Source organism: Capra hircus, chromosome 17, assembly GCF_001704415.2.
Source record: "Capra hircus breed San Clemente chromosome 17, ASM170441v1, whole genome shotgun sequence".
NCBI lineage: Eukaryota > Metazoa > Chordata > Mammalia > Artiodactyla > Bovidae > Capra > Capra hircus.
The window spans coordinates 2508514-2524452 of record NC_030824.1 but is presented as its reverse complement, the minus strand read 5'-3'; the positions used below and the strand labels follow the sequence as shown (position 1 = coordinate 2524452).

Genomic DNA, 15939 nt, shown 5'->3' with positions numbered 1-15939 from the left:
GCCTGAGGGGTCACCTGCCAAATTTCCTTGTAGATGAAGAAAAGACATCATGGTTTATAGTAAATATTTAATTGGTTCCATCAGCAACTCCAGCACAAGTTTTCCTGAAAGGGAGGCAGAAATCAAGCTACCCAGAGGTTTGTGAGGTGTGAGGATCACTGAGAAGGCCTCCAAAGTCACTGACCCCACTCCACACCCCCGATGGCCCAGGAGAATGAGGGTAGGGCTGATAGACTGTGAAGAGGAGGAAAAGGAATTCGGGGTGAGGGAAATATAAGACCTAGCCCGTAGCTCTGCCAGCAGGAGAGCAGTTGGGAGAGCAGAAGCCCCTCTACACAGAAGGGCTGAACAGCTCATTCAGATCTCAACCTTTCTGTGTGGGGAGAATGAGGTGCATCTCTCTTCAGCAGTCCTGTATTAGAAGCCCCTCCCCAGGTGGTCTTGCGTCACCTCTGTCTTCCCCATTCTGTATTCCAAATTCTTCAGTTCAAATCCAAGTTCTAAGTTCTACCTTCTGGGTTCCTGTTCCATTATGTTTCCCTCCCGCAGATTCTTCTCAGCTCCCATTCCTTTTCTCAGCCTTTCTGGGTGGAATATGTGGACATCCTGCCAACTTAGCTAATTTGAGGGCTTTCCCTTTTGCTTCTTGAGGCAGTTCTAGGCTTTTTTCCAGCAGGAGGGTCTTGGCTCAGACTGTCCAGCAAGTGGGTGGCCCAGTGGAGTACAGGGAATTCCTGAGAGCCTGGCCTGGCCTAACCTCCTCCCAGACCACCTTTAATCACTGGACACACTACCTTTTGTGCAACTTAAGCTAAACTGAGGGTTTCCAGGGTGATGATTATGAACTGGTGACCTTGAGATGGGGAATCTTAGGAGGAACCTAGGCAGCATATTAAAATGCAGAGACATTACTTTACTAACAGAAGTCTGTCTAGTCAAGGCTATGGTTTTTCCAGTAGTCATGTATGGATCTGAGAGTTGGACTATAAAGAAAGCTGAGCGCCGAAGAATTGATGCTTTTGAACTGTGGTGTTGGAGAAGACACTTGAGAGTCCCTTGGACTGCAAGGAGATCCAACCAGTCCATCCTAAAGGAGATCAGTCCTGGGTATTCATTGGAAGGACTGATGAAGCTGAAACTCCAGTATTTTGGCCACCTGATGTGAAGGGCTGACTCATTTGAAAAGACCCTGATGCTGGGAAAGATTGAGGGCAGGAGGACAAGGGGACAACAGAGGATGAGATGGTTGGATGGCATCACTCACTCAATAGACATGAATTTGGGTAAACTCCGCGAGTTGGTGATGGACAGGGAGGCCTGGGTTGCAAAGAGTCGGACACGACTGAGTGACTGAACTGAAATGAACTGAGGAGGAAATGTGAGAAGACATAAAAGGTTGCTGTTCCATTCAGAGAAATTAAAATCTGCTTCCTGCACAGGGGAAAGAGTGGGCAGGGAAGGTGGGAAGGGTCTGGGCAGGGCTGCAAGTCTTCATAACCCCATCATCCTTCAGCTCCCCCTTGTCTGACCTGAGCACTAACCCCCTAGAGTCCACAGGGTAGGAGAGAAAACCAAGACAGCAGAACTGGGAGCTCCTCTGTCCATGGCTACCCTGAAGGAGAGGGGGGAGGAGATGGAGGCAGCGGCAGCATCACTGGAGAGGTGAGATCTTCAAAGGGATCATGATCCGAGACTCCATGTGTCGCACGAGGGGGACTGCAGAGAGAGAGGCAGAGATCATGAAGGGGCTGGAGGTGAGCCAACCCCTGCAAACTGTCCGTTGAAGGAGGAGGAGGAAGCCTGGGATGCTGAGATAGCTAAAGCCCCCCACGCTCCTGGAGTGGCCTATGGAGAGAGCCACATCTCCCAAGTTACAGGATATGAGGGGACTGAAGTTATGACAAAATGCAGCTTTCAAAATTTGAAGAAAAAAAAAAAAAACGAGCATTTTTATTAGTAAAAGCGACTTCACAGATATTATTGCTTAGGACAAAGCTAGGCAAAGAACAGGGTAGGGGGATTCAAAGGAAGAGATCAAGAAAATAATTGCACCAGAAGGGAACTGGCAGGACCCAAGCTGTGAGGGTGTCCCCCAAGGGGCTGAGGTTTGCAAAACACTGACTTAGTTCAACTGACTCATGTTACAGGTGGGGACACTGTAGTCCAGAGAGGGTCAGTCAGCCAAAGTAACCCAGATGGTCAGACTCTCCCTGCTCAGCACTGTTAAACTTGACCATGCTTCCAAATTTCCTACAGTTCTCGTTCAAGTGCAGATCCTGATTCAGTGTGTGCGTGTGTGGGGCGGGGCGGGGGGGGGGCGGGTTGAGATTGGGCATTTCTAATAAGCTTTCAGGGGAGGATGACACTGTCATCCGGGACCACACTGAGAAGAATGAGGCTCCAGCTAACTCATCAGGAGATGCATTTACCAGCTGCTAAGTGTGCAAGCTCAACTGTAAGTGCCTTCAGGAGAAAACAGGCCCATGTTCTTTCTGCACTTCCTGACCCCCTCCCACCAGAAGTCCGCACACAGTGAGCGTTCAATCAGCATGTACTGATTCCAGGTGGTTCTCAAGAGGCCCAGCAAAGGGGCAAATGCCATAAGCAAAAAACTTGCTTGAGAAAAACTGTGCTTCCTCTGTGCTGGAGTCTGGGCTACAATTTTATAAATTAGCTCCTGGAACCCTCCCTCCAGTCCTTCGAGGGAGGCACCATCACCATCGCCATCTTACAGGCAGAAAAAGTATCAGTGAGGTGAAAAACCAGGCCCAAGGGTGCACTGTGTGGTCAACCACAACACTTCTCTGAGGCAGAGACCACCTGGCTGGGTTACTGCCCCTCCGAGAACTCACCTAGGACAGCCTGCAATCTGTAGAGCATGCCACCAGGACAGGAACCTATGAACTCACTGTCCTGAAAGTGAGTTCCCCATCAGGAGAGGTAATCAAGTGAGGCTAGATCTCCTTACAGAGGGGATTCCATTCTCAGATGGAGCTCTTGGCAGATGACTTCCGAAGAGGTGCTCACCTGTGTAGTAGACATTTTCGTCCCAGCCCCTCTTCCTCCAGGCAGCGTTTCTGGTCTCCTCCCGAGACTGCAGGTCTTTATAGGCTGTGGGATAAGGCTTGGGCTCGTTTCTGGGGCACAGAGGACCTGAGCCTATACCCAGCACGAGGCCCTCCTCCCATTGCCCCAAACCCTGCCCTGCTATCTCTTCCTCCCTGGATGCTTTTGCTGTCTGCTTTGACAGTCAGTACATTTGCTGACAACTCCCAAATGTGTATCTCCAGCCCAGAACTCTCCCTCAGGTTCTAGACTCAAATATCCAGTGTCCACCTGACGTATCCACTTGACAGTATACCCGCTGTCCACTTAGATGTGTCAGTGATTGAAAGGTAACACTTCCAAGGACCAAATGCACACTCCTGACCCCTCCACCCTGCTCCTCCAGGGGTTTCACTAAGCAACACACACCTGCTCAAGGAGGAGTCTGGGGGTCCTAGAGTCTCCTGTCTTTCCCCGCCCCACACAGAGAATTCATCCACCAGTCCCACTGGCTCCACCTCAAGACCAGTGAATCTGTGGGCCCCTCAGCATCTTCACTGCGCAGGCTGGCATCCTCTCCCCACCCAAGCTAGTGTAACCATCTCCTGATGCCCCACATCCTCTTTTGCTCCCCTACAAAGTGCTCTTAACATAGCACATGGCAGCCAGAGCAATCATCAGAACGCAAACTAGGTCATATCACACTGCTTAAAACGCTGCAGCAGTCTCCCGTTGCATTTAGAATATGTCCCAGCTCATCTTCATGGCCTGCAAGACCCAGTGCAATCTGGCCAATCCCCATCTTCCCACTCTCTTCCCCACTCCCTCCACCCTGGGGTCCTATGCATGCCTCAAAACCCTGAAGGCCTTTCCCTGCCACAGGGCCTTTGCACGTGTTGTTCTACTTGGAAGACTCGTCATTCTGTAGCTAAGCTTACATTTCACCTCCTTAGAAAGATGTTCTGGTCTATTCAAGCCAATGAAGCTTTCCATGTCTGTCTTCATTATTTCTCCCTGTCCCTTGATGATTTGTAAAAATCCGCAATTATCCTTTTTGTTAGTTTCTGTCTGAGGTGGTGTCTCCCTCTGCTAGAACGTCAGCTCCACAGGGACACTAATGTATTCGCAGTGTCGATGCAGAGTGACAGTGGAGAGAGGAGGGGGCCACAGAGGGCTCGTGGCGGGTCCCCAGCCTACCCCAGAGATGGTGCACGACGTAGAGCTCTCCTATCTGTGAGAAGAAGCCGCCCACTGCCTCCTGGTTCTCCTGCCGGTACTTGATGGCCCGAGCCCTGGGGACAGCAGAAGAGTGTGGGGCCAGGGCCCGGGCGGGTGCAAAGGGCCCTCCTCGTGGACCCCAGGCTGGTTTCTCAGTCACGCATCGAGGGAGGAGCCCAGGGTAGAGCCCTCGGCTCTCAGAGCCGATTGGGGACTTGGGTGACAGAGGTGCGGCTGCTGGCTGTGTGTTCCACCCCAATCGTCTGGAGGATCCTCACCCCCTTGGTTGGATCATCGCCTGCTCCTGGAGCCACGAGGCACAGAGGATGCCGTGTTCTCTGCCACAGCACCCGGAAAAGGAGGCCCACCAGGTGTTCAGGGGCCCCCACCTCCCTGGCACGACCACTCACCAGTTGTTCCCCCACTCGATCATGGTTCCTGGCTGGAAGAGAACCAGAGCAGAGGGTAGGAAGGAGCCCCTACCTGGGATTTCAAGCCTCACTGTTGGGTGGAGCTGGGAAACTGTCTCTCCAGCTCCAGGGGCCGCCTGGCCTCCTTCAGGGGCCCTGACTCACACCTGAGCGTGCATGTATGCACACGTGCATACACACCTCTTCTGAGGCCAGAAGCCCCAGTCCAGGCGCTGGGGCACTGGGCCCACCCCCCACCTCTCAGGGTCCCTGGACAGCACACTGCTGCAGGGAAGGGGGGGAGGCACCTTGAGCTTGTATGTCCTCAGCTCGTAGATGTTGGGGCCGGCTCTAGGCTGTGGCTCGTTCCAGAAGCTGAACTCGAGGAGCAGCTGGTTTCTCCTGGACAGCAGCATCTGGCTCCGCTCCTTTCGGAATTCCAGGTACTCCTGCGGGCGGGATGGGGCTAGGCGAGCTGGGCACAGCAGCCAGGAAGTGCCCCACCCCCTAGCGGTGTGCCCCAGGGAGTGGTGGAGGCAGCCCCCAACAGAGGGCTGAGTCAGAACCAGCATCCGGGGAGGTGTGCCGAGTGGATGCCCACGTACCTGATTGTTCTTGAGCTTGTTCATGCAGTCCATGAGGGCTGGGTAGCCCCCTGAGAATCGCCATAGGTGTACTGTTTGTGGGGACAGGGAGGAAGGCACAGGTCAGGGGGCTGAGGGGACCCTGCCCTGCTCTGCCCCCACCAAGCTCCATGTGTATGTAATGGGAGGAGCCTCCAGCCAGTTCTCTGTAGCATCAAGACTCTCTGAGTTCCTCTGCCTTGCCAGGGGCAGTGCTGGGCAGGGGAAACCCCAGACACAAGCCTAGGAGACTAGGGTTTGAGCTGCAGCTTTGCCAAGTGGCCTTTGACCCCTCTAGGCCTCAATGTCCCCATTTTGAGAATAATGCACCCACCCAATCTTCCTTAAAGAGCAACAAGAGGATCAGAGTGAACTTGTACCCTAGGAGCTGCGGCATGTGTAAAGCTGACCTCATAGCAGGTCTGTGTGGGGTAGGCTGGGTCAAAGGAAGGGGTGGGTAGGCTGAGATGGATTACTCCAAGACAGTGAATTGAAAATGAAGCCAAGGAACAGAACAGCACGTGCGGTATGCTACCACGTGTGTTTTGGCAGGGAGGGACATATCCAGAGATGCTGGGCTGTGCGCCGTCTCTCAACGGAGACCCGAGAGACTGTGACAGGAGCTGCCCTGGGGCCAGAGAACTGAGGCTTCGGGATCTCGAGCAGGAGGAAGGCTTACTTTCCAATGAAAATTCTTTGCACCATTTGCATTTTTTTAAAATCACAGCCTCTGTACTGGGTTCTTACAAACTCATTAAAATGTGGATTCCTCAGGAAGTCTGCTCCCCACCTGATTCTACAAGATGCACAACCCTTCAAGACACCCAAAATATAGACATGCTTTAAAATTCAAGTTCCCATTACTCAAAGTTCATTTCTCAATTAGCAAATACTTAGGAGAACCTAAGAAGTACTGCAGAAACTGATTAAGTTGTACCTTAAAATGGGAAAACTGTAAGGGGTGCAATGGAAGACAGCTGGCTTTTTCTTACCCCACTATCAATGTGCTGATGATTGCTGAAACAGAATAAACGATTAAGAGAATCTACCTAACTGCAGATCACAGATTTAAAAAAAAATACTATCATCAGGGCAACTGAAGGATGAGATAGGTTGGCTTGTGAGATAGTGAGCTCCCCATTGCTGGGAGTGTTTAAGGGAAGCATAGAGGACCTTCTATCAGGGCCAGAGGAGCCCCCTGTGCTATCTGCAGTCTAATCAGTACTGTCTGAAAGGGCTCTCTACTCTGATGGAAAAGTTCTACAGCTGTGCCCACCAAGATGGTAGCCATGAGTCACATATTTCTATCAATGGGCACTTGAAATGTGGCTTCTGTTGACTGGGGAACTTAATTTTTCTTTTTATTTAACTTTACCCAATTTAAATTTAAATAGCTGCATGTGGTTAGTGGTTACCTCCCGGGACAGCACAGATCTAAACGCCAAGGCCCCTCGGAGTGGCTGGGACGCTGTGAGTGAACCAAATTCATATGCGGGTCCTCACAGCTGGTGCCAATCGACATGGGATGGGGCCTGCTGGGGGTATTCCTGAAGCTGCACGGAACCAGCTCAGACAAGAGGCCCTGTTCATTCTATAAATATGTACGGCCTCCTGGGGATTCTGTGGTGAAGAAAGACAGGCAGGGGCCCTGCCCACTGGGAGGCAGACACAACAGGGCACATGGTCTAGGCTGTGGAGCGGCAAGTCCTGGGGGCTGGGGAGACAGGAGAGCTGCCTCACCCAGCTCGGGTGGAGGGAATCAGGGGAGGCCTCCAGGAGGAGGTGATGTCTACACCGAAATAAAAGGTGAGCAGAGGAGTGAGCCAAGAAAACGAGGCTGGGGAGAAAGAGCTTCAGGCTGATGAAATGAAACAGGGGGAACAACAGCCTGGAACTAGAGGGAAAACCTGTCCACTTGAAGAACGGAAAGGAGTCTGGGGTGGGATGGTGCGGTGAGCAGTTAGACGTGGCGAGAGGAGACCCGAGGCAGGGCAGGGAAGGGCTCAAGAGCCTCGTGGGCCACCCCAAGGGCCGAGGGAGCCATCACAGATGTGAGCAGGGGAGGAAGCCCATGAGCACTGCGTAGAGAAGGACCCCTCTGGGCACTGCTGTGCAGGGGCATGGAGGGCAGCCATCTGTGCTGGGGGGGGGCAGCTCACCTGCCTGGTCCTGCTCCCCGTACCACGTGTTCCAGTTGCCCACGAGCGAGCAGGGGTAGTCCTCATCCAGGTGCAGCTTGGGCAGCACGGCCTCCCTGTGCGTGGGGGGGGCATCACAGAGAAGGGGGAGGGCTCACACCAGCCCCCAGAGCTCCTGGGATAAGGCTTCCGACTCAGGCCCTCAGGACGCTAACATGCAGAGGCCACACAGGACGTGTGGCTCTGAAACCTAGAGCCCCCGGATTTGTGCACGGAGAACAGGGCCGGGACAGAGTCCCCCATCCAGGCGGGGCGGGGACAGGAGGGTTAGGCTCACTCACGTCAGGCTGTTGTAGGCGTCCAGACACTCGGGCTTCACATTGTGAACTGTGACAGAGGACAGAGAACGGGAGGTGAAGCGAGGGGAGGGGGTGTGGGAAGCTGGGATGGGGTAGCCCCACAGGGCCTGGGCTCCCAACACAGCTCAGATATCCCAGACCCTCTTCAAGTCCCCAGCAGGAGCCTCGCAGGTCCCCGGGAAGGCAGGTCGGCTGACTCAGCAGCCACTCACACTGGATCTTATAGAGGTTGCTGGTCTCCTTCTTGGACAGCAGCGTGGAGTGGGCGTCCTTCCGGGGGTCCACCTTGTGTACGAAGAGGGACCGAAACCAGCTGCCTTCATTGTCCTTGGAATAGAAGCTGCGGGACAGAAGAGTTCAAGGGGGACCCGCTTCCATCTGCCCAGACGCCGTGCTTCCCGAGGCTGGTGACCCACTTTTCTGGGAATGGGGCCACGGAATCCCATGGCAGCTCCAGCGGATTTCATGTCATTGGAGCCAGCCACAGGGATCCTGGCTGCCCAGTTCGCTTCTTGAAACTCTGCAGAGCCTCAGGAGGCCACGAGAGGCAGCCCCACCTCCCGCCTCTCTCTCCAGCCTCCTTGCCTCCCCTTCACCCCCTTCCAAGAGGTCCAACACTTGGACCCTGCAACTGTATCCCTTGCCAAAAGGGTGAACCCCAAACACATCTGGCCTGGTGTCTAAAACCTGTGACAGCCCAACCTACGCTGGCAGCCTCCCCTCCGGTCCACCCCCGACCTGTACATCCTGCTCTCCAGGTGCGCCTCTCCTTGAACACACCAGATTCTTTCACTCTGCGCTTTCTTTGCAATTTCTGTCCCCTCTGACGAGAAGCCTGCACCCACGGTCCTCCCCAGTGCTCACACGACACCTGGCCCGTGCCTGATGCAGCCCCCACAAATGGAGCGCCTGAGACACGCACGCTCTGTCCTTGAGGAGGTCTCAGTCCGCTGAAAGAAGTGGACCTTGGAACACAGTTACAGCCAGAGGTCTCTGGGAGAGCCCAAGCCTGATCTTGGCCCCTGGAAGTCTGGGTGAGCTCTCCGATGGAGGTGATCTGGCCAGTTTCCAAATCTCCAGGGCTGATTGGGCAGATAAAGGCAGATAGAGGGGGTCAAAGGCATCAGAAGGCAAGATTCATTCATTCATTCAGCCAACACTTAATTGACAAATACCTGCCCTGTGCACGTGGCTGAATGAATAAATGACATGCCTTGTTCAGAGCAGGGGGACCAAGCACCAGGTCCTGCCAGATCATAACTGCATTCCCCCACACAACATCCCAGCCGGCTGGGGTTATGTTTGGGCTGCCAGAGGTGGTAAATCATTTTAATTAGCAGCAGCGGTGAGGCTTGTAGCCAGGCCTGAAATGCCAGCTTCCTACTAGATGAGTTCCAGCCCAGGAGCCTGGCTGTGGGGGCCCCATTAGCAAGTTCTCTTCTTTTTCAAGCCTTTCCTATGGCTAGAATAAATGTCTTGCAAATCAAAGTATTGCTTTTCTCCAAAATCTGGATTGAGCACTGGGACTGATAACAGCACCCTAAAAATGATGATATATTTGTATGAGCACAGAGGAAAGGTAAGTAAGGATTTGTTCCGAACTTTTTTTGTTAGTTTGTTTGGTTTTGGCCACACCAGGCGACCTCTAGGACCCTAGTTCCTTGACCAGGGAATGAGCCCGGGTCACAGCAGTGAAAGCATCGAGTCCTAACTAGGCCACTGGGGAACTCTCAGCCCCACACTGTTAATACTGCTTACCTGGGAGAGGGAAGAGGAAGATGGTTAAACTTTTCGTTATTCATGAAAATTTTTTGTAAAGCTAAAAAAAAAGAACTTTTAAATATTTCTGAATTCATAGGCTTTCTACGGTTGTGTGTGTACTGCTTCATTAAAAACGAAAAGGCACAAACTTCCCTGGTGGTCCAGTGGTTAAGACTCTGAACTTCCACTTCAGGGGGCTATAGTTTGATCCCTGGTCAGGGAACTAAGATCCCGCATACCATGCAGTCAAAAAAAAAAAAATCTGAAAAAGAATATATATATAAAAAGTCATTATATATAAAAAGCCATTAAAAGTGTATATATATATATAAAGCCATATATATATAAAGCCATTCCTTTTCCCAGGGGATCTTCCTGACACAGCGATTGAACCTGGGTCTCATGCATTGCAAGCAGATTCTTTACCATCTGAGCCACCAGGCAAACACTACACTTCAGTGTTTTAAAAATTTTAATTAAAAAAAAAAGGCAGTTGTCATCAGATGGCCAATGCGGTATGTGGAAACTGGGGACCAGAGCCTCACTATGGCTAACACTGGCTGAGGATAGCCTCTGCCAGGGACCTGTGATCAGCTTGTCAGTACCAGGATCCCGCTGAATCTACGCAACGAGAATATAACATTAATACTATTCATATCTCCATTTTCGAGACAAGAAAATAGAAGGTCATGGGTGGGAGGGTTAAGAAACTTGTCTGAGGTCGCACAGCAAACTGGGGCAGAGAGCTCTGGAAAGAGCCTAGAGCTCTCTCCTCTAAAGCCAGCTCCCCCCTCAGGTCAGGTACCAACCGGGGAACTAGCATCAGGGAGATACTCTAAAGAAGCAGGTGTTTTTTAGCAAAGCCACTGGTGGAAGGACCTGACCTTTGGTTTGAATGTAGAGAGGCTGTGTCCCCCGGAAGGGGTGGTGACCGAGAGGACAGCAACTCCTACTCTTTGTCAACCAAGACCTTTGCTCCAGGACTGGGCCTTGAGTAATTTATTAACATCAGCATTGACCAAGATAAACAGCCAAGTGGCCAGCCCTGGAGAGAGCCTGGAACCTGGGTGCCGGGGAGTGTCCGGGAGCTCCCAACTCTTCCCACCTCCTCTTTCCTGCCTCCACATCTCGGTTTCCCCACGTGCCAAAAGAGCAGGGCGGCGCAGCCTATCTCCAAAGAACTTTTCTGCAGGTCCCAAGAAGATCCCAGAGAAGGGTCTGAACTTGAAGCTATCATCTGTAGGTTCACATTTCAAGAGTTCAAATTTCACTTTTTCAATGAAATCACAACATTCTCCTGTCCCTGAGCTCCCCAACCCTTCTCACCCTGCTCCCTATTTTTTCCACTGCTCCTTCTAACACACTGTAGAATCTGGGGGTTTGGTATGCGCCGTTTGCCGTCTCCCACTGGCAGCAGCCCCGTGTAGCCTGCGACGCTCTCTCCCTGTGCACCCCCACTGTCTCCCCAGGGCCTGGAAGAGTGCTGGGCACGCGGCACACGCTCAGCCCACGCCGGGGGAGAGTGAAGGAGTGCGGGGGAGTTGAGACAGAGCTACATGAAAATGATGACATCGGGAGGTAGGAAAGCAGAGAGAGGGTGGACCTGGACCCCGTGTGTGGACTCAGGATGCAGGGCCCCTTTGTATTCCCCCCAACCACCAGCACAGTTACTGCTTAAGAGCACAGGTTCTGGACAAATCCAGGACTAGTCCCAGCTCAGCATCACCTCTCTGAGCCTCACTTTCCTCATCTATAAGGGCAACAGGATGTGCCTTGCAGGGAAAAGGGCAGCCACAGCAGTGCAGCTAGTATCACTGTTCCCACCTAACTGATCTCCTGGCTCCCACTTGTCCTCTTTTTTCCTAACCTGCCCATCAGTCTTGTGAAGTACCATGGTTGTGATGCTACCTGTCCGCCTGAAAATCTTCTATTGCTCCCTACTGCCTGTAAACCAAGGCTAGATGTCGCCACTGGCTCTAATCTATTCTGCCAAGCTTTCAAGTCAATTTCCTTCTTTTAAAAACATTTTTCTTTTTTATTTGTTTTTGGCTGCCCCACTCAGCTTGTGGGTTCTTAGTTCCCCAGCCAAGGACTGAACCCAAGCCTCCAGCAGTGGATGTGCGGAGTCTTCACCACCAGACCGCCAGGAAGTCCCCACTTCCCTTCTAAATTTGGTGACCACCAATCCAAGATTCCCTATCATTAGCATCACCTAAGAACCTGTTAGCCGTCTATGGGGTTGCACAGAGTCGGACACGACTGAAGCGACTTAGCAGCAGCAGCAAGAACTTGTTAAAGCTTTTCCAGCTCCACCCAGAACCACTGCAACAGAAACTTCCGGGGGCGGGTATAGCAATCTGGGTTTCAACAAGTCTGCCAGGGGATTCTGACGCACGCTCAGGCTTAAGGATCACTGCTCTAAGGTAGTCCCAATTTCTTTCTTTTTTCATGTAATCTCAGTAAATTATCCCAGAAACACCAAAGATTCTGCTATCTAAACTATATTAAGAATGCCCCTTAGGCCTAGAAAAACCAGTTCAACCCCTTCCATAAAGACACCTCTCCTGGGACTTCCAGCAGTGCAGGGGGTGCGCGTCAGATCCCTGGTGGGTAATTAAGTTCCCACACGCTGCGTGGCCAAAAAACAAACAAAAAGCCCACCTCTCCTATTTCCCCCTCAGCCTGGAGCAGAGATTCTCCATCCGCTAGGGTACCCAGCACAACACTTTTAGCCTGGGAGTTGTTCAACAAATGTCTGCCCCAGATGAGAACTTTAGAGACACACTGGCACTCTCAACAGGGATCAGCGGTCTGGTGCCACCCCGCGTGAAACCGCCCCGGAGTGTCCTGGGTTGACACGCTAGGAAGCTCGGCGCTAAGCATCTTCTGAAACACTCTTCTGTCCGGAGTTGGCTGGCTTTAGAAAGGGCCCATGTTTCTGTTTACTGCTCCACAAGTATGTTGTCAGGCTTCCCTGGGGGCTCAGACAGTACAGAGTCTGCCTGCAATGCAGGAGACCTGGGTTCGATCCCTTGGTTGGGAAGATCCCTGAGAAGGGAATGACTACCCATTCCAGTATTCTTGCCTGGAAATTCCATGGACAGAGGAGCCTGGTGGGCTACAGTCCATGGGGTCACAAAGAGTTGGACATGACTGAGTGACTCACACACACACACACACACACACACACACACACACACACACGCACATGCACAATAATGTCTTTAGAAGACATACAGGAAGAACTTAAGTCCTTTTAACAACAGGACTACTATGTAGCAGTAACAACTGCTGCGTATTGAGCGCTTACTATGTGCTGAGAACTGATCTTCACAGTATGTTTTTGAGAAAAATGAGGCTCAAAAACAAACAAAACCAAAAACAAAATAGAGAAAAATGAGGCCCAGAGATGTACCAGGCCTTATTCAAGGACAATTAACCAATGGCCAAGAGGATTCCAATCCAGGTCCATCTGACTTCAAAGCCCACACTGTGATTGAACTCCAGGAGCCCCACTCTGAGCTCAAGAGGCCAGAGGGGCCCCCTAAGGGACTACAGAGAGATGAGGGCAGACAGAGATTGGCAGGAGGGGATGTTCCCAGGTATCCAAGGTGGGAACCAGGGCACAGGTAACTTTGCAGCAGTCCTTGAGAGACTTGATAAGTATGAATCCAAGCACATTCACAGCAATCCTGCAAAACACACCTGGCAGGGACCTCCAATTCTACTTCAGAGAGAAGGAAACCAAGGGCCCTAGAGGCTTAGCACCTCGTCCAAGATTACAGAGCAGCAGGCTGCCTACACGGCCTATGTTCCTCCCGTGGTCTCTTGATGTTCTGGCTCTACCACCAACCAGTTCTGTAAGGCTAGAGAAGTGAGGTCCTGCCCCCAGCTTGGATTTCCTCATCTGGAAAATGAGGGGATCATAGAACATGACCTTCCCAAAGCCCCTTCAGCCCTGACATTATAAGGGACTCATGAAGACATTGCTTGAGACATAGGCTTGGGCAAGGGGCAACATTTGTTGCAAGTTCACCAAGCGCTGGGTACCTTACACAGGACTGCTAATCCTCAACAACTCTGTGAAATCATTCTACTTTCTCACCCCCATTTTACAGATGAGGAATCTGAGACTTCAAGAGGCCAAATAATTCATGCAAGGTCACCTCACTGAAAAAGGCTGAGTTTGGGTGTGTAGGTGCCAGGCAAACTCTAGGTTCTCTCCATGTCATGAGCTTTCTCCCCAGTTACTGAGCCGTCAAACTAGTCAATCCTAAAGGAAATCAACCCTGAATATTCATTGGAAGGATTGATGCTAAAGCTGAAGCTTCAATACTTTGGCTGCCTGATGTGAAGAGCTGACTCATTGGAAAAGACCCTGATGCTGGGAAGAATTGAGGGCCGGAGGAGAAGGGGGTGACAGAGAATGAGATGGCTGGATGGCATCACTTACTCAATGAATATGAGTTTGAGCAAACTCTGGGAGATAGTGTAGGACAGGGAGGCCTGGCGTCCCGCAGTCCATGGGGTCTCAGAGTCCTGCACAACTTAGCGACTGAACAATAACAACAGGGTGGGTGGGGAAGCTGGAGAAGGAAATGGCGACCCACTCCAGTATTCTTGCCTGGATAACCCCATGACCAGAGGAGCCTGGCGGGCTATAAACCAAGGGGTCGCAACAGAGTTGGACACAACTTAGCAACTGAACAACGGGGTGAGGGCACGCGCCTGGCTCCTCTTCTCCAGCCTCCTGACCCCACTTCACAACATTCTGTAGCATCTCACAACAAAGTCTAACAGAACTCACAGCTTCACACCCAGGCTGCTGCACAGGACAGACTCCTGCCTCCTTTCCACAGGTCGGGGGACAGGTGTCCTCACTTCTTTGGCAAATGTTCCTGGGCACACACTGTCCTGAGCCCTGCGCCAAGGGCTGGGGAAACAGAAAGATGAGGGGATGGTCCAGTGGGAGGGACAGGTAACTGTGTAGAGGGTGGGAAGAGCAGAGATGGGGGAAGAAGAGGGCGCCAGAGGGAAGAGGGCGCCAGAGGGAGGAGGGCGGGGCGCCCAGGGCCAGGCAGGGAGGCCCAGAGGAGGGACCAAACAAAAGACCAGGCTCTGGGCCGGGTCCAACCAGCCTCCCTCCCCCAGAAGGCCACCAGCTGTGGCGCAAGGACCACAGGGTGTCAGGAGGCCTGGGTCCAGACTCGGTGCTGCCACAGGACGGCAGGGGGAGTGACCTTGGGAACTCCCACCCTTTCTCAGGCTTCCTTTGCTCCCCTTGCGCTGTTTATGGTTGGGAAGCCAAGGGTCTGTGCAGCCACGGCCCTTAGCAATCTCCATTGCTCCCCAAACCTCTGACCCCCAGAACCAACCGAGGGAGGAGCTGCCTGTCGTAGAAGTCCCCGGGGTGCCCATCTCACAGTCACCGCAAAGGCAAAGGAAAAGGCCACTGCTCCCGCCCTCAGCCAGCTCCCACTCCCCACCGCCCAGGGCCTGCCCCTCCCATTCACCCTGTCCTTCGGTCTCTGCCCAGAGCCAAGTACCCAGCAGAACAAAGACCCTGCGCCCACCTTTCCCACCTCCCCCATTCTTTGCCCAGACCTCCTCCTCAGGCTTAGAGATTCGCCCTCGGCCTCTAACCATTAGACTGCAAGCCCGAGTCTCTGCCCATCCCCCAGGCCCAGACCCTGGCTCTCACTCTTGCAGCCTCCAGGCGCACCGCTCCGCCCCAGGCCCAGCCCGGTTCTTACCGCGCCGCAGCCACAGCCGCAACGTCCCTGGGGCCCGACCCCGGGCCCCCCAGCAGCCGCCGCGCCGCCGCAGAGATGCTGCACAGACGCGGAGCCATGTTGGAGCGGTGCAGGTTGGAGGGAGGCCCCGCCCCCGAACCCGGCAGCGGAGGCGGGACTCGGGTAAGCACCGCCCCACCGGCTCGCCCGCCTCCCTCGCCAGCCGGGCAGGTGGGCGTTGTCCCCTCTCTTCCCGCTACGCAGATGCAGGGCAGAGGTCCGGTTTCTTGTCCCTGAGCCTCTGCAGCTCTGCTACAGACTTGCTCTGTGGCCTGGAGCAAACCCTTCGCCCAGTCTGCGCCTCAGTTTCCACTCCGTAAAATGGGAGCATTGAACAATAACACCAAAGGTTCTTAAAGGGGCCCTCCAGGGTGAGTGGCAGAGGGTCAGCAACCCCACTTGAAATGGTATACAGTTCTGTGCGCCTGTGCATTCCTGCGGGGGTGGGGCACAGGTACCGTTTATCATAGTCTGAAAGGAACAAGCCCCCTAACAACTTAAGACAGATGGACAAGGCTCTGGGTTGCAGGGACACTTTCTCTCCATCATCTCCTTTTCCCTTCCCATTCCCCTCTACCATCTCTGCCTGGGCC

The 15939-nt window shown here is 53.1% G+C and overlaps 1 protein-coding gene across 2 annotated transcripts; it reads right to left on the bottom strand.

The window, feature by feature from the left end:
* NIPSNAP1 (nipsnap homolog 1 (C. elegans)) lies at window positions 53–15442 on the bottom strand. Of its 2 annotated transcripts, none has more exons than XM_005691716.3 (10): window positions 15308–15442; window positions 8006–8133; window positions 7776–7821; window positions 7456–7550; window positions 5279–5349; window positions 4982–5122; window positions 4674–4705; window positions 4243–4337; window positions 3028–3111; window positions 53–1716 (listed from the first exon to the last, which is right to left on the bottom strand). In XM_005691716.3, exons 1-10 carry the CDS (start codon window positions 15403–15405, stop codon window positions 1652–1654), a joined length of 855 nt encoding a protein of 284 aa, XP_005691773.2. In that variant the 5' UTR covers window positions 15406–15442; the 3' UTR covers window positions 53–1651. The 2 variants fall into 2 exon arrangements, with proteins under 2 accessions (XP_005691773.2, XP_017916508.1); XM_018061019.1 differs by lacking the exon at window positions 15308–15442 and adding an exon at window positions 14362–14912 and having other exon boundaries at window positions 54–1716.